The sequence below is a fragment of the Spermophilus citellus genome, assembly GCF_964194105.1.
Source record: "Spermophilus citellus genome assembly, chromosome: 15".
Lineage (NCBI taxonomy): Eukaryota > Metazoa > Chordata > Mammalia > Rodentia > Sciuridae > Spermophilus > Spermophilus citellus.
In genome coordinates this window covers 97,434,851-97,459,306 of record NC_138195.1, presented here as the reverse complement: position 1 = coordinate 97,459,306, position 24,456 = coordinate 97,434,851, and the positions used below count along the sequence as shown (strand labels likewise).

The following is a 24,456-nucleotide window of genomic DNA, read 5'->3' as shown; positions in this document are numbered from 1 at the left end:
GCAACTCAGTAAGACCCTGTCTCTAAATAAAATACAAAATAGGGCTGGGGAAGTGGCTCAGTGGTTGAGTGCCCTTGAGTTCAATCCCTGCTATCCAAAAAAAAAACATGGTGTAGGGGATGAGAGCTGCCTGGGGACTAGGGCTGCAGGTCCTCAGCACTGCTTGCTTCAGACACTAGGGTGCAGCAGTGAACCTTGCTGTGAAGCCACGCCTCTGGTGCCCAGGCAGCTGCCTCCTCCCTGGGGTGCACCTCCTGAGGAGTGGTGCTGAGACCCTTCTCCTGTCCCCTGAGGGCTGGGTTCCCTCTGTTCATCAGATGCTGGCCTTGCTCACTAAATGACTGACGTTCTGCAGTGGGCAGCCCAGCTGTGGCACTACTTGGCCAGGGTAGCATGTTCTGGTCATGCCCAGGTCAAGCTGCCCTTCTGCTGAATTTCATGTATATCATTTTAAAAATCCAGTTCTACACATCTGTCTGGTGGGCAGTGAGGAATGGCCCAGGAGGAGTGGTAACCAGAGGCCTGTTTTTGGAGGCTTGGAGCCTCACAGAGGAGGTTTCCTGAGACAGGTTCCAGGGTGGGCAGCTGTGGTGGCTGCCTTGCAGAGGGGCATCTGCAGAGCCAGGGCAGCTTGGCTTCAGCCATCAACTGCTACTTCCCGTCTGCAGCATATGGAAGCACAACTAAGAACACAACATCCACATGCTACCCCTTTGCCACAGAGAAGTGCCAGGCGTGAGCAGAGGAACTTGTTGGCCTGTGTCCTGGCCCTTCCTGCTATTCCTCCAGGGTTTGCAGGGGGAGGGGGAAGCTCGGGGCTGTGGGCTCCCAGATCCTCCTGCTGGATCGAGTTGAAGTGGAATTGGGTCTGTCCTGTGGGATGAGGTTCTGTGGGTGTTGTTGGGCTGCCCTAGTTGGCCCTGATTGTTGAGTGTTCATTACTGGTGCCATCTGCAGTGCCGCTTGGTTAGCTGAGGCTGCCCTGGCAGTGGTGTCTTGTCTCTGCTCTAATGTGACTGGAGATGCAACACTTTGAACTTTTGCTGTCATGTGACTTGCCATCAAGGAACATGGGGAAGAAGTGAAACTGGGTGTGGGTTTTTGTTTTTTTTGTTTTTTTTTATGTGGAACACAGTACCTCATGCCTGCTAGGCACGCATTCTAGCATTGAGCCCCATTCCCAGCTTTGGGATGGGCGTGCATAAGTCATTTGTGAGCTCAGGCGGAAGCCAGCCTTACCCAGCAGTCCCTCCCCTGCTCACAGTGGCCTGTGAATTCCTCTAGCAGTGGCACCTGGGACTGATGCAGACAGCAAATGGCTTCCATCTGTGCTACCACTGCCTAGCTTCTGACTCTGCCATCATGCTGGGGCAAGGAGGTGACAGGTTCCCTCCTGCCCCAGCTCAGACCCTTCAGCTCTGTCCCCAGGAAAACATCCAAGGCGCCAACTTCTTGCCACTGCCCCTTTATACTGAGCCTGAAATCTGTCACCTTTCTGTCTCCAGCCTACTGTAGCCATCTCCATGTCTCCCTATCTGGCCCCTGATCCTCCCCTGCATCACAAGGGAGGCTGAGCTGCTGGGCTCTGCTGAGGACCCTTGGTTGCCCCTGGCTGGAGTGAGTCTGGGAAGGCTGTGAGGTTGGCCTGCACCTGCACCCCAAAGCCTGACCAAAAGTGGGGGATGTTGCTGCAAAGGACAAAGGAGGACCCACATGGATCAGGCTCTGATTCTGGGGCCACTCCTGCCCTACAGGGCAGGAAGGGCAGAAACAAGGGCTGCACGGGGAGCTTGGTCCAAAAGGACCCCATAGCTGGGAATGGACCCCAGCCTAGGCAGCCTCCACACCTACATGATCTGTGCTGGGACCCGCAGTGTCTGGCTCCTCCCCAGTGAGGTCTCAGGGGCCTGGAGCAGGGCACAGGGCTGGTCCTGTTTACCCTGCATGGGGTTGCTTTTCCCCTGGAAGCCAGAGGATTCACACACACAAGTCACTCACTGCCCCTCAGTTGTCTCCTTGTAGCTGGACCCCACACAGCTCAGGCAGGCCCGGGAGAGGCGGGGCCTCGTTCTCCCTAGGTACACGTGCGTTACTAGGAGTTGTAGGGAGTGGCAAGGTTCTATTCACACCCATACCCTTGTTAATTTAGTTATGGGGGGACCAGCAAGAAATGAAGGGGTACCAGGAAGCCACCGGGAAGTGGACTCAGTCTAGCCTGGCTGCCCTGGAGGCCCTCCCCAGGTGCATGTGCCCCGCCCCTCTGCCACGCGATTGGCCAGGCTGGTCCCCAGGCGGGTGCATAGGCTGGAGCCCGCAGAGCTCTCAGTTTAGTTCTTCAAAGACCCTCCAGACCACAACGAGACCCAGGACAGCACCATGGGCGGCCTCGGGCTCTGGCTGCTCTGTGCACTGTGGCTCCAGGGTGAGTGGGAAGAGGATGGTTCCCAGGAGTCCTCTCAGGACATGGGGCAGGGTGGCCTTCTGATTGATGGCCAGGGCTCCAACTGGGTCACCTGGCCTTCCTCAGGCTGGTTCCTGGGGGAATGGGTTACGTGGGTGGTCACTCAGAGAGGCCAAGGTACAGCAGAGGCCAGAGGGAGGAACTTTGAGAAGTGAACTGTAAGAGAAGCTGGCGCCTGGGGCGCTTCCCTGTCAGGACGGTTGAGACCACAGGGGTGAGGGTTGCAGGGCGGCTCCAGCTGCCGGAGGAGCCAGGTTCCTGGGTTCCACTGTGGGGCTGCGGGTGGCTGCCCTGGGAGCTTTCTGATGAGGTATGGTTTCAGCCTGGGACTCCTAGAGGGCTGCTCCTGTTACCTCTCCTGGAGGTTTGTGAGGTGTTCAGGGACAGAAGTCTGAGGTAGGTGGTCTCTGTTACCACAGAGGGCTGGGTCCTGGGTCTGCAGCTGGATATCAAGGAGCTTCCAGGACATCAGGAAGCAAGCAGCCTGGGGTGGGGGTGGCTGCTGTCGGCTGCTATGTGCCGTTAGATGGGATCCTGAGAATGTAGGAGACAAAGAGACTTGTCCCCAGCCCCTGTGTGTACTTGTCCCAGACTGGGCTTCCAGGGTCTCTGGCACACATGGTGTGCCACTCAGTCTGCCTCCCCCCACTCCTCTTTAGGCACAAAGGTCTTTAGGCACAAAGCCCTCACCTGGGCTGTGGGGTAAGACCTTCTAGTCACTGGTCCCTGGGCCGTTTGGTGATAGCCTCAGGGAGGTGCAGGCTTACCCCCCCCCCCCCCCCCCCGGGGGCCACTTAGGCAGGAGGCCTTATGTCTGCCAACCACTCTGACCCGTAGCGACTGCACTCAGCCCGTCCTTGCCCCCCGTGGAGCACTATGAGGTGGTGTGGCCCAAACGTCTGCCTGGACCCCGCACCCGCCGCGCTCTGCCCTCCCACGGGGTGAGTCTGATGTCCCCACTAGGCGGCCCCTCAGAGCCTTTCCTGTGGGGTGCTGTGTGGGTATCTGGGTACTGCAATGCACAGCCCCAGGGCTCACAGGCAGACCCCGAGGCTGGCCTCTGCTTCCGGGCTTGACCTGGGTCCCTCCCTCCTGTGCTCACCTTCTTCCTTCCTCCTGCCCCACCCTGTGGCAGAGCCTGGGGCCTGCAGGTGGGCATCAGGCTTATTGCCTCACCTCCAGGAACCCTGCCAGACTGGGGGGAGGGTCCTCTGGCCCCAGGAAAAGGGCAGGGGCGCTGGTGCTGGTGCACACCACACCCCAGTTTCACTTGGCAGGGGCTGATCAGCCAAATTCCTCTCCAGAAGAGAAGTGGGATGATGGCTCACCACAGGGTTTTGCGTGTGTCTGACACACTTTCCGGGGCTCTGGGCTGGGCCGGGATTTCCCGGGGCTGGGAACTGAGAAGGGCTCCTGGCCTGCCAGGAGGATTCCTGAAGCCTAGTGGGTGTGCGGACCCACCTATGGACTCTGGGTATCCGTGAGGTTTGTGCTTGTGTGGATGTGTTTCTAGTGAGGGCCTGTCCTACCCTGATCTTGCCTCTGTGCCCCGGAACCTGCCATGGACCCTTAGACCTGTCTGCTGCCCTGGGCTCCCACCTGCCCAGAGGCAGATGTGCATTGTCCAGAGGGTCGCAGGCTTAGCATGTTAAGTGTGGGGCTGGGGTGTGTAGGGAGCAGGGTCACAGGGTGCTGGGAGGAGGCTGGCTGGGGTGGCACTGGAGGGGCCTCTGTGCCCTACCCCTTCCCCCACTTTCTCTGCTGTCCTGGCAGTAAGGGCTGCCCAACAGGACATCCATCCCGCGGCTTCCTCCAGGGAAAGGTGGCATTGTCCTTACCATCTGGGGGCTGGTGGAGAAACAGGCCAGGAGGCATGAAGAGCCTTAGGTCTTTTTTGGCTCCACTTCCCCTCCACCTTCTGGTCTGTCTGAGCCTGATGGGCCCAAGAGTCACCTGGGGGCTCTTGGGCTGCCTGGAGTGCAGGCCCAAGGCTGCAGACTGCTCAACCCTGACCCCCATTCAGGGCCTGTACCCTGAGAGTGTGAGCTATGTCCTTGGGGCCGGAGGACACACCTTCACCCTGCACCTGCGGATAAACAGGTAAGCAGGGGGCTGGCCCTCAGGTTGGTGCCCTGGCCAGCAACAGTGCAGGCTTCAGCACCTGCATCCCCCATGCTAGAGCTCGGGGAACTCCTGCGGTTCTTTTCCAGGGACCTGCTGGGCGTGGGCTACACAGAGACTTATTCAGCTGCCAATGGCTCTGAGGTGACAGAGCAGGGGCATGGGCAGGTAGGCATGGGGCTGCCTTCCTGGGGCCAGCAGGGCCATGGGAGCCAGACCTGTGACCTCTCACACTTCTACAGGACCACTGCCTCTACCAGGGTCACGTGGAGGGTCACCAGAGCTCTGCTGCTAGCCTCAGCACATGTGATGGCCTCAGGTGTGTACTCAGACCCTGGCAGGATGTCCCACTCTACAGACGGGTAAACTAAGGCCAAGAAAGAAGGGGCTTGGGATTAGGCTTAGAGAAACGCTTCCTTCTTGCACGTGTTTGAAACGTGCAAAGGCACTTGTTGGACTTCTGTGAGGAGTTTCCAGCCCTGCCAAGCCTGTGGGGTAGGCCCACCCAGCTTGCTCTCCTGCTCACTGGGCCCAGGTGTCACCCATGGGGAGTTTGTGTTACTGGTTGGGGTGCAGATCAGAGCCCCTGGTCTTCCCAGATGGGCAGGTGGGGATGGGCTGGAGATGCCCACTTTTTCACTTGGCTCCCCTTCTCAGGGGCTTCTTCCGGGTGGGCTCTGCCATCCATGTGATCGAGCCTCTAGATGGAGGTGGTGAGGAGGGGCAGCATGCAGTGTACCAGGCCAGGCACCTGCAGCAGAAGGCTGGGACTTGTGGGGTCAGCGATGCCAGCCTGGACAACCTTCTGGGGCCTCGGGTCTCAGCAGCCTTCAGGCCTCAGCCCCGGGTAAGCAACATCTTGCCCCACCTGGCTGGTCCTGCCCTGGTCCCTTTGCTTGGGCCTGGGTATTTCTGTCTGCAGCCCCAGAGCCATCCCCAAGCCCTGGAAGGTGGGTCTGGCTCAGACCCATAGCTGTGGAGCGGACTCTTTTCTGCCTGGAGCTGCCTGATGGTCCTCCCAACACTGGGCAGTGGTGGTCTCTGGGGCAGACTGTGCTGGAAAGATTCATGATTCTCCCCAGAACTGGCCCCTGTCCCGAGATACCCGCTATGTGGAGCTGTATGTGGTCACAGACAGCAAGGAGGTGAGGGCATGGGGACAAGTGGGCTGGGCAGGTTGGGACATGGTGTTGGCCCAGCCTGAGGGTCCTGTGTCCCCAGTTCCAGCAGCTGGGGAGCAGAGAGGCTGTGCGCAGGCGTGTGCTGGAGGTGGTGAACCATGTGGACAAGGTGGGCTGCGGTCTTTGTAGGGCCCTGTGAGGGTTTCCAGCTCCTGCAGGGTTTTCAGGACCCCTCAGCAACACAGGTCCGTGGGGAGCCAGGTAGCTGGGGGAAGGGGGAGTGACCACAGTGGGTGGGGCAGGAAAGACAACCAAGAGAAGGTCTAACTCAGGGCTCTGTGTGTTGAGCTTGGGACCTGGCCTGCATCTGTGCCCTGTCCCCTGCCTCCTACCTTACTGACCTTCTACCAGCCAGGCCTGACCCAAGGATTTCTGTCTTCTGCAGTTTTATCAGGAGCTCAATTTCCGTGTGGTATTGGTGGGCCTGGAGATCTGGAGCAGGGACAAGGTCCCCATCAGCCCCCATGCCAACATCACCCTGGAGAACTTCCTCTCCTGGCGGGCACAGGACCTGATGGGGAGACACCCCCATGACAATGTGCAGCTCATCACGTGAGAGGGCCTGCACCCTGACCCACCATGGCAGGGCCCTGGCTAGCCCAGGCCTCTGGGGCAAACTATCCAGGCAGAGCCATGAGGCCTGGGGAGGGGCCAGGGGAGCCACTTTCAGGCCATCAATGTCACGTGTGTTTCTAGGGGGGTCGACTTTACCGGGACCACCGTGGGACTGGCTCAGGTGTCTGCCCTGTGCTCTCGGGCCTCGGGGGCTGTGAATCAGGTAAAGGGAGCCCCTGTCCAGGTTTACTGGAACTGGCCTGTGGGTCGGCAGCCAGCCCAGAGGCTGAGCTGGACACATGGAGGCAGTCACGCAGGTCCCTGGAGCACACCTGAGAGGCCACCTCCCTGGGGACGGGTTCAACACCTGTTTTTATGTTTTAAGGGGTGGTTAGCAGGAAGCGGCACCAAGCCCCAGGTGCTGAAGGTGAGGGAGCAGCTCACCTTCTGGGTGGATGGGTAAGGCGCTGCCCCAGTGAGCTCAGCCCTCTGCACAGGACCACAGCCAGAACCCTATTGGCGTGGCATCCACCATGGCCCACGAACTGGGCCACAACCTGGGCATGAACCATGACGAGAATGTCCAGGGATGCTACTGCCCCGTGCCGCGGGAGGGTGGTGGCTGCATCATGGCGGCCAGCATTAGGTAAGCCTTGTGGGACACAGTGGGTGGGAAGGGGCAGTGTGACAATGGCCCCTGACAGCCATACCCCCTGCTCTCAGCTCCAAGTTCCCCAGGACGTTCAGCAGGTGCAGCAGGACTGACTTAGAGATGTTCCTGGAGAAACCCCAGACGGGCTGCCTGGCCAATGCCCCTGACCCTGACCGGCTGGTGGGAGGCCCTGTGTGTGGGAACATGTTTGTGGAGCGTGGGGAGCAGTGTGACTGTGGCACTCCCCAGGTATGTCCTGCCCCAACCCCACCCTCTGCTCCTCAGCATCAGAGACGTGGCCTCTGTGCTTGTGCTGAGATGACCACCCAAACCAGATGCCCTGCGCACCACAACACACATGGCTTTTGGGTGTCCCATGTCAATTCTGTTCTCCTTTGATCCCCAACAATCTGTAAGGGAGTCCAAAGGAGAGTGGTCACTGATTGCCCCTGGTGGTTGGTGGGGTCCATCCACTCTGAAGTTGGCTCTGGCCCAGGCTGCAGCTGCTCATGCCCCTGTCTCCCAGGACTGTCAGAACCGCTGCTGCAATGCCACAACATGCCAGCTGGCTGAGGGGGCCAAGTGTGCCCATGGCACCTGCTGCCACGAGTGCAGGGTGAGCCCAGGGCAGCGGGTAGGAGGGCAGCCACACCAATAGCAGCGACTCCTGGGCCTGTTTCACACTGAACCTCTCTACGGGCCAGGTGAAGCCAGCTGGGGAGCCATGCCGCCCCCAGAGGGACCAGTGTGACCTGGAGGAGTTCTGCGATGGCCGGAGTCCAGCGTGCCCAGAGGATGTCTTCCAGGAGAACGGCACACCCTGTCCTGGGGGCTACTGCTTTAATGGGCAGTGCCCCACACTGGCCCAGCGGTGCCAGGAACTGTGGGGTCCAGGTAAGGCCTGTGAGCACAGGATACAGGCCAGCCTCCGGGGGTGGCTGTGGTCCTTGGCCAGGCTAATCTGCTCTAGCTCCTAGGTGCACAGGTTGCTGCAGACACCTGCTTCTTCTTCAGCATCTCTCCAGGCTGCAGAGACAGGATCACCCCCAGCCTGGGCAGGTGAGCTGGACTGCAGAGGCCCAGGATACAGGATGTCCCCAGAGAGGAGTCTAGCTTTGCAGGGCAGGTGGCCCTCCAGGGGTTCACCCTGCCTTCCAGGATCCCAGCTTGACCTCAGCATCGTGGTAGAAGGGAGGAAGTAGGGTAGGGAGGGAAGGAGGGTTTTGCCTATCTCCTGGAGTGCAGGGCCATGAGCGTGGTGCACAATGCAGCTGGGACCATGCCCTGCCCTCTGTCTACAGGGCCGACAGATGTGGGGTCCTGTACTGTGCAGGGGGCCGGCAGCCCCCAGAACGCAGCTCCTGTACACTCAGCTCCTACTCAGGCAATTGCCAAGCTCTGCGCATGGACAGCCAGGCCTCTGCCTATGAGCCTGTGCCCCAGGGCACCAGGTGTGATAAGGGGAAGGTGAGCTGAGTAGCCAGATGCCCCATGCAGGCATGTGGGCAGCCCGGACACGAGTCCCACACAGGCCCCTCTGCAGATGGATTTTCACACTCAGAGGTCTGTTGGTAGAGTGTGTGGGGGGGGTTCTCTGTACACTTTCAGGTGAGACTGAGGTGGGTGAGGGAGGCGGAGACACCTGTTCCCAGTTCATACTCTGGAACCCAGAGCATTGCCGAGAACCCAGGACTCCAGAGGTTCTGGGCCTCCAGAGGCCTCCAGGGGTGGTCAGCTGACCTAGCCCTTTGGTTTTGAGAATAGGGCCAGGGAAGGGGTCCAGACAGGCTGCTTAGGAGGCCCCCCTCTGCCTTCCAGATTTGCTGGGAAGGGCGCTGCCAAGACCTCCAGGTCTACAGATCCAAGAACTGCTCCGCCCAGTGCCACAACCATGGGGTGCGTGTGGCCTCAAGGGACAGCTGCCCCCTGCCTGGTGCCCCAGAAGCTGCTGCCATTGCCTGCATCTGACAAAGCCACTGGTGGTGGCAGCATTGGATGTAGGAATGGGGTCTCAGCCTTGCCCAGTGTGTCCATTAACGGGAGATCTCAGCAGGCCCCTTCTTGGGGCTGAGGCTGGAAGGGGTGACCTGGAATCAGGCCTGTGGTCCTGCCCCCCTACAAGCCCAGGGTTGTGACCTGGACAGGGGTGCAGAGGGCCTCTGCTTGCAGAGCTGGCTCAGGGCCTTTATGCTGCACTATGGGCTACATTCCCTAAGGCCCTCTGTCCCTGCAGGTGTGCAACCACAAGAGGGAATGTCACTGCCACGTGGGCTGGGCACCGCCCCACTGTGCGGAGCTACTGACAGACATGCAGGCAGGTAGGGCCTTCAGGGCCAGGTCTGAATTCAAGGCTGCACCTGGTCCTTGTGAGGTGATATTTAGGGGATGGTTTGCAATCAACAGCCAGTCCTATGGCAGCCAGAAGGGAGCCTATGTCCCACCTCCTAGATGATTGAAGGTAGTGTCCAGCTCAGAGTAAAATATGCCATCCTCTGCCCAGTGCTCCGGCCCCTCCTCAGCCTGGCTGGGAACCTAGGGTCAGTCAGCCCCACAGTGTCTTCTTCCCCAGTGGCCACTGAGCATGTAGCTGTCCACAGCACCCCGACCTCAAGGGCCTGGCTAGGCTGCACCCATAGCACTGTGGACTCAGAACCTGCCCCCCACCTGCCATGCCTTCTGCCCCTTTGCTGGGAGCTGGGAGCCCTGGAGCCCAGGGCATGGCCATGGCCGGCTGGGGAGGCTGAGGGCCCTCCCACCCAGGCTGAGGCCTGTGTTCCCCAGCACCTGGGAGTCTCCTGGTCAGCGTGCTGGTGCCCCTAGTTCTCCTGATGGCCATGCTGGCCACCCTGGCAGGCGTCATCGTACACCGCAAGGTCTGGAGCCGTGTCCCCAGGAGGTGAGAACTCACTGGTTGCGACAGATCTGTGTGTGGAACCTATACTTCCGGGCCTAGAGCTATTGGGAAAGGGCCTCCACTACTGTTTGAGGAAGAAGCCACTTCTCGCACAGGTTGGGGGTGCTGTGGACTGGGCTCCCGGGTGGCTGTAGCAGGGCTTGAGCCCAGGAGGTGGCTGGGACCCACCCACCTCAGAACTCTGCTGGGGCCCTTCCTTTCAGTGGCTCAGACAAGGGTGGTCTGGGCTAGAGGTGGGGTATGGTAAGTCTAGAGATGGGGCCCCCACCCCCAAACCAGGACCATGAGCACCCCTTTAGGATCCTGCTGTGCCCTGGGCCAGTACCTTGACTCCAAGCCAGCTGCAGCAGGATAGATTTGCCTGGGACCTCTGAGCACCTCTCCAGTGTGACTGGGCCCCAGGGATTGCCCTTTCAGGGACATGCACTTGGTCTCCTTGTGTCTTATGGCTGTGACTATGTGCATTGCAGCCTGCATGGGGTCTGCCAGAGCAGAGGGACCCCAGAAAAACTAGGCCAGGAGACCTGAGCCCTGGTGGGGACACTGACTGCTATTTCCTCTCTTCCTCTCCAGGAGTGTAGCCCCCAAGACCACCATGGGGCTCTCCAACCCCCTGTTCCAGGAGGCAGGCAGCAGTGGGCCAACCAAGGGCAGGGCTCCAGGGCCCCCAAAGCTGGTGTCTCCCACGCACCCCAGCCAGCCCGTCAGAGCCACTGTGGCCCCAAAGAGGCTGCCCCCTGCAGTAAGCACCATCCCCTGAGAGGCACCTGGACCCCTAGGACTCTCTCTGTCCCAGTGTATGACCCACTGGGGACATCATGTTAATTAACTCATATGTCCCTGTGTTGGCCTAGGGCCAAGAGAGGCTGCTGTGGTCACCTGTGATGCAGGGTCCTAGGGTCTGGGAGTTCAGGGCTACCTTTTGGAGATCTGTATTTGGAGTTTGACCTTGAACTTGTGGCTTGGGGGGTTCTCAGCCTTCATTCTGAGAAGATGACACCCCTGCTACCTCCAGCTCTGGAATGTGGCCACATGGCTGAGGGATAGGGATGGCCTTGTGTCCAGGCTCAGGACCTGCTGGTTCAGGAGCTGGGGCAGATTTGTCACGTACGGAGAGGCTTTGTTTGCTTGGAGGGGCTTGGTGGGCACTAGGTGGGCACTCAGCCTTGCCCTCTGGGACCAGGCTCACATTCCTGTCCCCTGCAGCCTCCAGTCATGTCCAGTCCACCCTTCCCAGTCCCTGTCTACCCACAGAAGGCACCAGACCAGGTGAGTGGCCTTGATTGGGATGACCAGGTGTTCTGACAGTATCTGAGCTGTCCCAGGAAGCAGGGGGCCTGGTGGCTGAATGGGGGGGCTGGGGCACAGGGAAGGCAGGTGAGCCTGGCCTAGGATGACATTAAAATGATTCAGCGAAGCCATGGGGGCCAGGGGGGCACACATCAGTCCTCTAGACTTGAGATAGGACTGCTATGTGGGGTCCTGACTCCTCTCTCCCCATCAGCTCAGACCTGCTCCACCCACCAAGCCCCTCCCAAAGCTGAAGCCCAAGCAGGTAAGACACCTCCGCTTGTGGGGCCCTCGCCAGCCCTCATGACACTTCCCTTGGGATATGGCTTTGGGGTTTTGAAAAGGTGTCTCACAGTGTGGCTCACTGGAGCCTTGCAAGTTGAGGTTAATTCCCGGACTCCCTTTGCCCCTGCGGTGTCACAGGCCTTCCCCTAGCATGGGCTGCCTGCCCCAATGGGTACCCCTGGAGTCCCTCTCCCACCCCCATGTGGCTCCCATTCCTAGAACCTGTGGGAACAGGTGGGCCCTTGAGCACTACCTCAGCTTCAGCCCTGGATGTCACTCTGTGACCATGGACCGTTCCCCTCCCGCTGGGCAAACTCAAGCTGCAGGACTGACCCAGCTTTCTCTCCTGGTGTCTGGCATGGCCCCATCTGTACAGGTTGGCTGTCCACCAAGTGTTGCTGGATGCCCTCCTAGGCAGGCCTCTGTCTACCTCTAGGTGGTCAAAGGTGGGGATCATAGTGGGCAGCTGAGGGCTGGGAAGAACCACAAAGTGGCAGGGTCCTAGGAAGTCTCCCCAAAGGTGGCTTGTGTGGGGCCTGAAGGTAAACACCCTTCCCTGCCTTAGGGAATTGTTTAATTTTAATTGCCAACAAATTTTAGACTTATAGAAAATTTCAGCGATGGCAGAGTCCTTGTGTTCCCTCCATAGTCCTCCGGGTTAGCATGGACACAACCTGAGCTGCTCCTGCCTTCACGAGCAGGCAGTGCTTGGCCCACATGGTGCTCCTGGGGCCCAAGTGGCTCTTGGTCCTCACCTTGCACTTCGCAAATGGTGGCTCAGTTTTGTCCCTTGATTTGGGTTTGTCTGCTCATCGTGAGTTGTCAGAGATGATGGGTTTGGGGCAGGAATAGTGAGGGAAGTGTCCTTTCTAGGATGTTGCCCAACATTATCCTGGGCCTGGTCCCTCATATCTTGTCACAGGGATGTGACACATGGCTTGGTTGTGTCTGCAGTTTCTCCCTCTGAGCTATGTGGTTAATGAACACAGAAGAGAGGCCATTGAGGATTCATGATTCTCTCTTCAAACTGGCCCACTAGTGTTATCACCCATAAGTAACTTGACCCCCAACAACTGTTACCATGGCGTTTCCTTACTAGTGATTTTCTCTTTCCTTTTTAACTTTTTGTTTTGAACTAATTTTAGATTTACATGAGTTGCAAAAATAGTCCCAGGAGCCAGGCTCTGAGGCACAAGCCTATAATCCCAGCACTCAGGAGGCTGAAGCAAGAGAATCTCAAGGCCGAGGCCAGCCTGGGCAACTTAATGAGAGCCTGTCTCAAAATAAAATAAAAAGGTCTGGGAGTGTAGCTCAGTGTCAGAGTGACCCTGGGTTCAATTCCCAGTACTGGGGGGCGGGGGGAGACCTAGAAAGGGTCTTAATGGGAAGAACAGGGACAGAAATGGGCAGAGATATTTCTAGCCAACGTCAAGGAAAAGCCAGGCAAGAAGGAAGGCCCTGGTGGTCTCCAGTCACACTGTGCCTGGTCTGAGGAAGGGAAATGCTCCACAGTGCAGCGTCTTCCCATGTTGCTGAGACCCACAGTGCTCACCCCAAGGTACCCTTTTCACAGTCCCCCTGCCCTGGGAAAGGATACATGCTTTAGTAGTTAATTATTGGTTTCTGAGCTTCCAAAGACCCACATTCTGGCAATTAAAGAAACTTTCAGGGATGATGAGAGGGTGCAGGTGATGCTGCAGTGGCCTGGGTAGTTTGCCAGCACAGGGAGCTCCTCTGCACTGGGGCTTTAGCTGTCAGGTGGCGCGGCCATAGAGGGCATTTCCACAAAGAGCTTAGCAGACAGAAGCCTGCAGCCCAGCAGGAGCAGAGCAGAGGGCCATGGGGAGTTAAGTATGGGCCAAGGCCTGGCCCACTTAAGTGGCCTCTTCATCAGCTGTTTCTGCTCCCTCCCAGCCTGTCAAGCCAACCTCTGCACCCCCGTTGCCACCTGTCAAGCCCAGTGCTGGAGAGACCACACCTGGAATGACTCAGGTGAGCCTCCCCTGCACACAGTTTGGGGTCTACCTGTGCCAGATGTAGAGAGCTGCCCCACTCCTGACTGGCACTGCCCTGCAGTGTATATGTGTGGCATGGGGAGGGGATTGATTTCTTTAAATTATTGTCTGACAAACTTTGGGGATTATCTGGGAGAAAAAAAGAAAAATTCATTAACTTTGTTTTAATAATCGGTCAGAGGACTTTTCAGTGACTGTCACTTCAACTGGCTGTCAGTTTTGCCTTTTATCCCTATTAGAATAAGCAAATCTACCCTCCATATAAAGTATTAGCCATTAATACTGTGGCTACCACAGCTGTCATTGTATGGACAGCACAGACTCACTGTTGGGTGAACTAAGAATATACATTTTAAGAAATACGAAAGGTGGGGCTGGGGTTGTAGCTAACTGGAGGAGTGCTTGCCTAGCATGTGTGAGGCACTGGGTTCGATTCTCAGCACCACATATAAATAAATTTATAAAAAAAAATATATGAAAGGAGGGCCGGGATTGTGGCTTAGTGGTAGAGCGCGTGCCTAGCATGCATGAGGCACTGGGTTCAATCTCTGGCACCACATAAAAATAAACAAATAAAATAAAGGTATTGTGTCCATCTACAACTACAAAAAAGAAAGAAAGATGAAAAGAGCCTGGTGCAGTGGTGCACGCCTGTGGTTCCAGAGGCTGGGGAGGCTGAAGCAGGAGGATTGCAAGTTCAAAGCCAGCTTCAGCAACTTAGTGAGACTCTGTCTCAAAAAATAAAGAAAGGGCTAGGGATGTTGCTAAGTGGTTAGGGGTGGGGGATGAACTGTGAAAGGGAATATCCTCTTGTGGCCTTCGTAGCACCTGATTTTTAACAGCAACCTGTCTTTCTCCTGTAAGGGGGTCAAAGGCCTCAAGGTCGCGCCGAAGCCCGCCATCCGAAGGTGACAAGGGCGCCGGCCCAGTGTCCAGCCACTGCACAAGTCTGGAGAGGCACTTGGGAACCAAGCGCTGGCATCCCGGGCTCACTACCTGGGCCTCCACGGAGCTGGCTGGACGCTCGGCTCCACTCAGGACTCTGGCCTGCTCGGCCTTGCTGCCAGGGGCCAGTGCTCGCGCCTGGGCCCGCACAGCGGCGTGTGCGAGCGCTGGGGCCGGTGCCCTCGGGCGGCCACTAGCGAGGGCGGCTCGGCGTTTCCCGGCGCTAGACTCCCTAACAATAAAGAGCTGTGTTTCCCCAGCAAACTGTCGCGCCAGTTCTGTGGGGCGGGATTTAATCACCAGCCCTCGGCCTTCCCAAGAACCCCTCCCGGGCCCACCGAGCAGCCCGGGCCCGTCAGGCCGGGCCCGCCCCTTCCGTCTCCCCGCCCCCAGCCATCCTTAGGCCCGCCCCTTCCGCCTCGTCTCCCGGCAACAGCTCCACGCCAGTCTGTGCCCCGCCCCTTCTGGTCCGTCTCCCGGCAACAGCCCCAGCCTTCCGCCATGCCGGGCTCCAACAGGCGGTCTCCTGCGGCGCTAGGGCCGCTGCCGGACGCCCTCCGTGGCCTCTGTGCCTGGCTCGACCAACTCCCGCTCAGCCGCCCCAAGCGCCACCTGACCCGGGACTTCAGCGACGGCGGTGCGGGCGGAGCCGGGGAGGCAGGGCACGGTGGTAGACGAAGGTTCCCGAGGGGTGGGGACGCCTCTGCGTCCAGCTGGATGTTCCCTGGGGAAGGTGGGGTGGGGTGGGGCGGGGGGACAACGCAGGCCTCCATCTCTCCCTGGGTGAGCAACCCCAGTTCTCTTGGCACATGGTCCCTCCCAGATCCAAGTTCAGAAGCCCCAACCAAGTCTCCAGGACAAGCTGGTGCCTTTCCTGCATGCATCTCAGGAGGCCTTAGGAACGGTAGCAGCCAGGCCTGAGTTGGACATGCAGGCTTACCCTTCCTCCATTCCCTCAGTGCTGGTGGCCGAGATCGTGAAGCATTTTCACCCGCGCCTGGTGGACCTGCACAGCTACATCCCTGCCTGCAACACTGACCAGAAGCTAAGCAACTGGAGCCTTCTCAACAGGCAAGGGCTCCAGAGGGTTTCCAAGGCTGGCCTGGGGAGCCAGCTCTTTCAGACCGAAAGGTGGTAGCCAACACACCAGAACCATTGATCCCATCCTGTGTGCACTGAGGGAGAAGGGGAAGGCTGGCAACAAGTTTCCAGCTGTGGGTGCCAGACCCTTTTCAGTGCCAGTTCTGTCCACAGATCCTCACCCTCAACCTAGGGCTCCAGGGCTCTCCCTGCCAGGACAGCCTGTCAGTGTGGGTCTGCTTCCCAAATCACTCATTAAGCCAAGGGAACCAGGCTGTGCTCCAGAGCTGCAGACTGGCATTGGACAGGTCCCTGCCTTCATGGAGCAGGGAGTCTCATGGTCAGCAGATGGATAACAAAATGTAATCAATGTTTTGGGTGTGGTAAATGATGTGAAGAACAACGGCCAGGGTGGGGCAGACATGTTGCAGGTCGGGGAACCAGGGAAGGCTCTGAGGAGTAACTGTAGAGTGATGGGGGAGACGTGTGGATGTGCAGGAGGGAGTGGAGAGTCCTAGGGGTTGGCCCAGAGGTCTTGGAGGCCACATGAGGGCCAAGCCTCCAGTTGAGGCAAGTCAGAGGCACTGCAGGGCTCAGGCCTGGGCACATTCTGATGGTGCTTGCATTTCGAAGGGCTGGAGTGGAAAGGATCCTAGGGAAGATGAGGGCATTGCCCTGACCCAGAGGGGAAAGGGTGCCTGCCATTGGTTAGCCCTCTTATGTGAGAGGAACTCAGATTCCAGGTGTTTGGGAGGTAGGTCAGCAGGACTTCTCAGAGCAGAGAGCAGCATCAGTCAGGAAGATGGGTACTTGTGCACAGTCCTTGAAAAGCCTGGCCTGACAACCTGGCGCGTGAAGTGTTCTGTGGCCTCCTGATGGGGTATGGGCCACCCATCAATCGAGTGACCACTGGGCCTCTGGGGGTGCAGGCAAAAAGGGGCCTCACTCAGCTTCTCCCCTCCCAGGAAATCAGGCACTATGCTGTGGCTCAATACCTGGCCCCTGGGGGGCATTGCTCTGAGGGTGCACCTTGCTGCTTTGCAGGAAAGTCTTTCGCAAGCTGTGCTTCTGTGTCTCTGAGGAGGACATCCGTAAGGTGGTAGCCAATGTACCTGGGGCAATCGAGCCCATCCTGTGTGCACTGAGGGAGAAAGTGGAAGCCAACCCTGCTCAGGCAGGCTCAACTGGCACAGCTCTTCATGTCTGCAAATTGGTACAGCCCAGGAACAGGCCGTATATGTTCCCCTTTGCATATAGTCAGATAATCTGCTATAAGAGATAAAGCCCACAAATAAATGGTGACAAAGCCCCCACTCCCTGTGGCCCTATGGTCCAACTGAGGCAAGCCTCACATGAGGCTGCTGTCCCTCACTCCCTGCCCAGCCTGACCCACCTGCCTCAGGGTGGTGAAAACACCCTGTCCCTTGGGACAACCCTACCCATACCAGCTCAGTTTCCCTGCCCCTTCCTGTCCTCCAGTTTGCTCCCTAACCCCCACCCCAGAGTGGTGACTGGAGCACACACAGAGTGTGACAGAGCAGGCACCTTCATCTTCTACATTCCACTTCCCATCCTGTAGAATCTGCAGGATCCAGGATTCTCCAGCATGGATGCTGTCCATTCACAGGCAGGTAGGACTGAAATCCTTGTTGCAGGCAAGTTTGACCTATCAGAGGCCCTCTTGTCCTCCTGTGAGGGGCATTACCACATTCCCAGACTGCTCTGTGGCACTTGCAGGCTCACACACCTGAAAAAGAGGGCCCAACAGGCCCCTGAAAATAGTTTTACTTGCAGACACCTAAGATGGGGCCCTGGCTCCATCAACACCTGGAGAGCAGTCCCCTAAGGGGAATCCACAGACCATTCATTGTGTCTCCAAATGGAGCACACTTCAAAGTCATCCAAGGCTGTGCAAGCCCAGCATGATGGCCTCTGAATCTGCCTAACCCGTGGTCTGAGCACCCCTCCCACCACACATACAGGTGCACACCCTTAGAGGCAGGGGACCTGAGCTGATGGTGTCTGTTTGTGACACAGGCCTGCTAAGCCCCCCAGCTCCCACCAGTATGAAGACCCTTCAGAAGCAGAGGGCCTTGGAGAAGAAGGGCAGCTGTGCTTGTGAACGGTAGGCCCTGTCTCTCAGCCCTCTTCCAGGCCTTCCTCTCCCCTTACTTCACCAGCTGGATTAAAGTGTGGTATCTGCCTTTCAGTCAGGACCCAGCTGAAGGGGCTTGGGAGCACCTGGCCAAGGTTCAGCAGTTGCTGGAGGACAAGGAGCAGGCATTGGCCATTCTGCAAGAGACAGTCCAGGTATGGCCCAGCTGGGTACTCCTTCCCAGACATCCTGAGCTGCAGGATGGGGAATCAGAGGGACCTGCTGCCTTCGCTGTTAGCAGCTTCAGTCCAGTCCCCAGCTGAGTTCTTGCCATGCTGGCTCTGTCGCAGAGCAGGGTTTAGTAGACAGAACCTTGGCAGGAAGAGTCCACATTTAGTTTGATTATTTAGAAAAGAGTGTATGGAATATTCCAGTCATACCCAGAAGCAGAGAAAAGAGTATAAGTCCTTCCCACCACCAGGTATCTACTGCCAGCCTTACCACCTTATCAGTCATGAGCCCATGTGCTGGGGCCACAGGCCAGGCCCCAACAGAAGTGCTGGGCCCAGGTCAGGAGCAGAAGATGCTCCCTTTCTGGGAAGTGAATGGGGTGGGTTGCTGACTAGAGTCTCCTGCTTGCTCCATTCCAGCCTGGGTGGGACCTCTTCCTTCTCCCCATCTCCCAGGGGGCCAGGGTCTGGCAAGCATCTCCAGCCTGGAGCTCTGTGGGCACATAGGTCTGTGTTGCTCACCTGTTTATATTGTGCTTAGCTGGCTCTGTGGTGCTCACCTGACTGCAGGCACACACCTGTCCCTCTGCTGTCTCACAGGGGCCTTCAGGGTTCCTGTGCTCAGAAGGGCTCCTGCTACTCTTACCTGTCCCCAACCTTGGCAGCACAGGTGGCAGCCCAGGACCCATGACCGTGTAGGGGAGGGGCAGGCCTGCTGGATGGGCCTCACTGTTGCAAGGCATCAGAAATCGCAACAGCATCTCAGTTCCTGAGACCAAATCTTGATGAGTAGTCTTCTTGAGAAAACAGGAAAGTGATATCATTGTGTGGCTTTGGATGTGCTGAACGCCCTCTTGTCCTCAGAGGGCCAGCAGAGAGGAAGCGGTGGGGAGAAATGAAGGGCAGCTCGCAACCCTTGCTGTCCCCACTCTGGCTCTGGCTTGTGGGCTGACCCCGAGAATCATAAGTACTTCATTTTATTTTTTTTTTTTTTAAAGAGAGAGTGAGAGAGGAGAGAGAGAGAGGGATAGAGAATTTTTAATATTTATTTTTTAGTTCTCGGCGGACACAACATCTTTGTTGGCATGTGGTGCTGAGGATCGAACCCGGGCCGCACGCATGCCAGGCGAGCAGGCTACCGCTTGAGCCACATCCCCAGCCCAATAAGTACTTCATTTTAGAATACCCAGAGAAGAAACAGCTCAACCTGCCATCTAAGTGTTGACACATCAAGGGCCATTTGCGTGTTACAAAGTGAGATACAAACCTTGGAGTCAGAGAGACCCCAGGAGTCATCGTGGGGCAGTTTATGTGGTGGTGGGTGGCAGCTGGAGTGTTGCCCTGGTCACTCTGCCCCTTGCAGCTTGTCACTGAGCCAGGGGCACTGGCAGGGTGGCCAGGGTGTGGGCCATGTGAAGCAGCCACACCACCTGCAGGCTCAAGGAAGATCCTTGATTTGAGTGACAGGAGGCCACCCCTGCCCACCTCCCCACCTCATGCAGCCTTTTCACACTCCTGACCTTCACATGGACACATGGTTTGGAGCAGACCAGCTTTTATAATCCAGATTTCCCCCATTTCTCACTTGGGGCACATGACAAGGCCCATGCTTCTAGATGGGGAAGGTTTGGGATATGGTCATTCTTGAAGCAGGTGTGGAGGGCCACAGGCACTCCAGCCTGAGCCTTGCTGTGGCCACCATGTCTGAGGCAGATGTCTCCAGAGGGCCTTTCTGCACCTTCATTCAATTAATTCAAGGTTTTCTTGGGTTTCCAACTTTTAGGAGTAAATACCAAATAAACCATCTAACTGCTGTGTGTTCATTCGGTCAACTGTTAACTCGGCAAAGGTGCCCCGAGTACCTGCCAGGCCCTGGGCACTAGGCTCATATGGTGAGGGCCCAGGCCCTGCCCTACCCAGGCCCACGCCCTTCCACCTGGAGCCGGGGGCAGGCTGGGGGGTCAGGGGAGCTCCGGGAGTAAGCATAGGGATGGGAAGAGGAAAGTCATCCCTTCCCAGGACCCCCAACCCCAGGTTCCTGAGACTCATTTCCCATGGGGCCCACATCTGTTCCTTCCCACTGTCCCCACGAGAGGTCCTTTGGTCCTGCCTCTGCTGTGTGGCACTCATCCCCAGAGGCTGAAAGCACACATGTGGCCTGGCTGTTTGGATGCACCTGATGTTCCTCAGACCTGCCTGGCTTTTTGAAGATTTTGCAGATGAAGGTGATAAAGCTGGAGCACCTGGTGCAGCTGAAGGACCTGCGGATCACAGAGCTGACGCGACTGGGGACTGAGGAGTGCTGTGTGCCCCCGGGAGCCCCATCCTGAGCCAGCCAGACCCTGACCTTGAGCCATGCAGAGCCTTCCTCCCACCAGTGGTTCTTCTCTGCGTCCCTGCACTGTCCTGCAGGCTCCAGGAGGGACATCTGTATAAGGCACAGGTTTAGAAGCTAGAGTGGGGGTTGGGTTCCTGCTGGGGGTCACCTGGGGCATAATACCTCACAGATGGGTTTGGGACACAGCCAGGGGGATTCCCTCCAGCCCCGCGTTTCATCACTGCATCTGTGAACACGAGGTTGTGCTGTGTGCTCTGTCTGGGCCTTAGGGTTGTTGCCCAGGGGGTGGGAATCATGGAGGTGAGCCACACCAGAGTCTGAGAGATTCCACAGACAGGGCCCCAGGAAGTCACCTCCATCTGTGCTGGGCTGTCCTGTGGAGGGAGGGCCTGAGGGCCCATGAGAGGCCCTGAGCAAGTGAGCTGCCCACCTCACCTCCTCTGCCTAGGGAGGCTTTGGGAGCCAGGGTCGGGGGTGGAACCTGGGCCCATGGGCCTCTGCAGGCTTCATTGAGCCTTGACCTGCTGCCGCCTCACTTCTGGGGTAGCTTGTATCTCAGGTCAGGGGCACTGCGTGACCGAGGTGCACCTGACACTGGTCAGCTAGAGGCGCAGGGCTGCGACTGGCTGGCCTCTGGGTCTGCCACCTTGCTAGAGCATTCACAGTGCAGGCAGGCTGGGGTGCCTGGAGCCCCACTGCCTCATCCCAGCTGCCCTCCCCCAGGGCCAGCTCCTGTCCTCCTGGGAGGAGTGCCGACTCGGGTCAGGGTTTCAGAACCCATTTCCTCCCTGAGTCAGAAGCACATCCTGCTGCCCCTGCCCACCTGACCCTGAGTCACTTTACAGCCAGGAAGGCAGCTTCCTGATGACTGGCTCTGTCACCATCATCCTCGTCAGCAGCCTGGTGCCCAGAGCACTGCCTCTAGGAGAGCATCCCCAGCCCAGATGGCCAGGGAGGGGGATAAGGAGGGGGACAGCTCAGCTGTAGGTGGCCCCACGAATTCCTGATGTCTTTTCCTAAATCCCTAAGAGATGGGAGCTCCCAGGTCCCAGTGGCACAGCTGTCATTGCACCTGGGGGCAGGGCAGGAAATACATGGACCAGGGCCAGGCATCCAAGTCAGCACAGGCCTTGCAGCTTCAGACCCCGTCCAGCTGGCCTGGCTGCTACTCTAGGCTGAGCCTGGGAATTCCAGAGGCCCCAGCACCTTCTCACTCCTTCCCTGGCCCCTTCAGGGCCCCTCACTACCCCTGGGGCAGTGACAGTACAGAGCCAGCTGCCCTGCTCCAGGTGCCCTTGACATGACTGCACTCATGCATGTGCATGGCCAAACACATGTGCATCACACACAAACACGAATGCTCACACCTGAGGCTGGTTGGCTTCTTGTTGAGGCTGAGTATTGGCCTGAAGGAAGGCAGAGGCTTTGTATGTGTGTGTGCGTGTGTGTGTGTTTGCAGGTAGCACTGTGGGTTCACATACGTGACACTGTGCGTGACACTCCATGGATGTGCGTGTGTGTGACTGACACCATGTGTGGTGCTGTCTGTGACCAGAGGTGTGTGATCTGACTCTGCATGTGTGGTGCTGTGTGCACGTACACACACGGGCATACAACTAGGCTGCTGGCGCCGGTGGTCAGGGCAGGGCAGGGCCAGGTGGACCAAGGGGCTGTGTTTTCTGATGCTGTGAGGTTGTGTGAGGGTGCCCTGGGCTGTCTCCGTGGTCCACACCTGCCTGCCGGGCCCTGTGGGGCTGGGCCTGGGGTTGAACACAGGATGTAGCTCAGGAAATGGAAAACAAGGCCCAGGGTGACAGTGCCACTCTGGGAGGGACCACTTCCCACTGGATCAGGTGCCAAGCCAAGGACAAGAAGAGCCAAATAGGTGTGTCTTGGAAGCCTGGAGGCAGGCAGTTGTGCTCCATTCACCCGGAACACCCTGTTCTTGAAGCTCGCCCACCCCAATCCAGGCCCCCAGGAGGTTCCCTACAGGGTCCAGGCAGAACCTCTGTGCAGGGCCCTGCAGCCAGGGTGGGACTGCATCCCACTGTCAGAGTTTAACTCTAATGCTGGAGTCTACTGGGGGGTGGAGCCTGGAGGGTGCCCGCCCCCACCAGCAACCTGGGCGGGGCCACTCAGCCATCCCACAGTGGCATCTGCACAGTGTCTACTCTAATGAGGTGCTGAATCCTGGGCCACTCTGCCTGGAGAGCCCCTCCCAGACTCTGGTTGTGTGCTGGGCAGAGAGTCTTGCCCTGGACCAGCAACCTGAGAACCTGGCTCTGGGACCCCCTGTACTCACAGCTCCAGGCCTTTGTGTCTTGGGCAACCATGATGCCCCTTCCCACCCATACCCTGTTGCTCTCAGGAGGCCCAGCTCTGCTGCCCGTGTGCCCAGGGGGCTTCCCATGGGACCTCAGCCTGGGGCTTAAGCATCAGGAAAGTAGGCCACTCACACCATGAGCCGCCCCGGAGCTCCTGGCCTGGCTGAGGGACACCTGGTCTCTGGGGCTGGGGGAGGTATGCCTGGCACAGGCTCACCAAGTAAAGGCTTCTGGACCCTGTCTGGGGAGGGCGGCCCCAGCACAACCCCTCTTGTTCCTGCTGGTCCCCTTCTGCCCATGCACTGTGCCCCCCACCCTGGGAGGTAGGGTCTGCCCCCACCTGGGACCCAAGCCTTCTGACACCAAGACGGCCTGATCCAGGGCTCTCGGGTCAAGTGCTTCAGGGTCCCCAGGAATGTTTGCTGTTGGGGTTAAAGGTTAAAGATTCTCCAGGGACAGTAGGATGGGAGGCAGCATGCAGGGGGTCGCTGGCACCTGAACTCCAACCAGCACTGAAGTGCATGCTTCACTGCAGTGCACTGTGCTTGCTCACAGAAGCACTGGTTTTGGCCACAGGGCAGAGATGTGGCAACACTAGGGAGCAAGCAGCAGAGCATCATCCACCCAGACCATGCAGGTCACTTCACACACGTGGAAAAGGTGGAAACGGGAATGTGCTGGATGCTCCTGCCCCAGGGCCAGGCCAGCAGGATTAGCTAGAAAGGAGGAGGGTGCCCCAGCCTCTCAGGCAGACTTTCCAGTGTGCTAGGTATTCCACAGCTGAGCAAAAGTGACGCAAACCTGTAATCACAGCAACTCAGGAAGTTGAAGCAGGAGAGTCACACACTTGAGGCCAGCCTGGGCAACTTAGCGAGACCCTTTCTCAAAAAAAAAAAAAAAAAGGGCTGGCTGGGTATATAGCTCAGGGGTAGTGCATTCCTGGGTTCAGCCCCCAGTACTGCAAAAGAATAAGTTTCAAGGGGAACTTCAGGGTACTCGAGGTGTGAACTGAGCTGCTACCATGCTGTCTGCAGAGGCCTGGGTGAGGGCTCCTCACCACTTCCTCATTTGCAAAATTGGGAAGTGTTGGAGCCCACCAGTGGCTCTGCTCCACCCCCTAGAGGTGGCCAGCTCACTGCCCCTGGCCCTCAGCCCTTGGCCAGGGTGGCCCTAGGGCCAATCCAGTTTTCTTGTTCCTTCCGTGGCAACACTGGTCAGCAACATGGCAGCCCTGGACCTGAATTTCTTCATTTCCCTTCCTTTTATGTCTTCCTCTTCTGATCCAGAAAGGATTTGAGAGGGCTCTTGCATGAGCCATATCAGCCAGAAATCAGCCAGGACTGCTGGGGAGGGCGCCTGGGTCACGGAACTCCTCTATGTAGGTAGGGAGAACACAATAGTGGCATCCAATTGGCCCCTTGACGGCCTGGGGCCTGCTCCCAGCATACCCCACTGAGGCCAGTGCCTGGGTGGCCAGGGCCCGAGCAGGGTCCAGTGCTTCTGAAGATGGGAAGACATTTCAGAGCCCAACCGAAACGCCACATCTGACAGCTCTAGCCAGCAACCTTGGATGCTGCACCCCTGCCTGGCTCACACCCTCATGGAGAGAGTGAGGAGGATAACAGGGTGTTCTGCCAGGACGTAGGAACCCCAGAATGACTGCTAAGTAAAGAGGAGATGCTGAAGGGGCTGGCAGCTCTGGCCAGGGAGCAGTGGCTGCAAAGGCCCTGGGGACAGGCTGGGGCTGAGGTGCTGGAGTGGGGAATGCAGGCAGGTGGCTGGATTGAAGAGACTGGACACACACATTCTAGGCGCCACTGCTGGAGTCCAGGCGGGGTGGACCCAGGGTCAGGGCTGTCATGGGGTGTGGTCAGGAGGTGCTGGGGTCCATGCCATGAACTTCCTCAGCTGGGAGGCTCTCTGTACCCACTGCACATAGCCTTCTGCATGGTTAAGATTCTCTAATCATT

The 24,456-nt window shown here is 58.1% G+C and overlaps 2 protein-coding genes across 8 annotated transcripts; both read left to right on the top strand.

Annotated features, from left to right (window-relative positions):
• Positions 1-4: 4 nt before the first annotated feature.
• On the top strand, positions 5-14,683 carry ADAM8 (ADAM metallopeptidase domain 8). Of its 7 annotated transcripts, XM_081267608.1 has the most exons (24): positions 5-2,422; positions 3,299-3,402; positions 4,485-4,561; positions 4,672-4,750; positions 4,825-4,901; positions 5,240-5,429; positions 5,665-5,727; positions 5,804-5,872; positions 6,149-6,315; positions 6,460-6,541; positions 6,816-6,964; positions 7,042-7,219; positions 7,497-7,586; positions 7,675-7,864; positions 7,948-8,029; positions 8,272-8,437; positions 8,789-8,866; positions 9,204-9,288; positions 9,752-9,866; positions 10,458-10,626; positions 11,091-11,153; positions 11,389-11,439; positions 13,374-13,451; positions 14,339-14,522. In XM_081267608.1, the coding sequence occupies exons 1-24, from the start codon at positions 2,377-2,379 to the stop codon at positions 14,384-14,386; spliced, it is 2,496 nt and encodes an 831-aa protein (XP_081123734.1). In that variant the 5' UTR covers positions 5-2,376; the 3' UTR covers positions 14,387-14,522. The 7 variants fall into 7 exon arrangements, 6 of the variants coding, with proteins under 6 accessions (XP_081123734.1, XP_081123731.1, XP_081123733.1 ...); XM_081267605.1 differs by lacking the exons at positions 5-2,422; positions 3,299-3,402 and having other exon boundaries at positions 3,539-4,561; XM_081267607.1 differs by lacking the exons at positions 5-2,422; positions 3,299-3,402; positions 13,374-13,451; positions 14,339-14,522 and adding an exon at positions 11,836-11,905 and having other exon boundaries at positions 3,539-4,561.
• A 105-nt stretch (positions 14,684-14,788) lies between these two features.
• On the top strand, positions 14,789-20,154 carry LOC308634448 (sperm flagellar protein 1-like; the record flags this gene model as incomplete). The annotated part of the gene is made up of 7 exons (XM_081268264.1): positions 14,789-15,056; positions 15,379-15,490; positions 16,544-16,712; positions 17,079-17,130; positions 17,537-17,624; positions 17,710-17,809; positions 20,035-20,154. The coding sequence occupies exons 1-7, from the start codon at positions 14,921-14,923 to the stop codon at positions 20,152-20,154; spliced, it is 777 nt and encodes a 258-aa protein (XP_081124390.1). The 5' UTR covers positions 14,789-14,920.
• Positions 20,155-24,456: the final 4,302 nt, after the last annotated feature.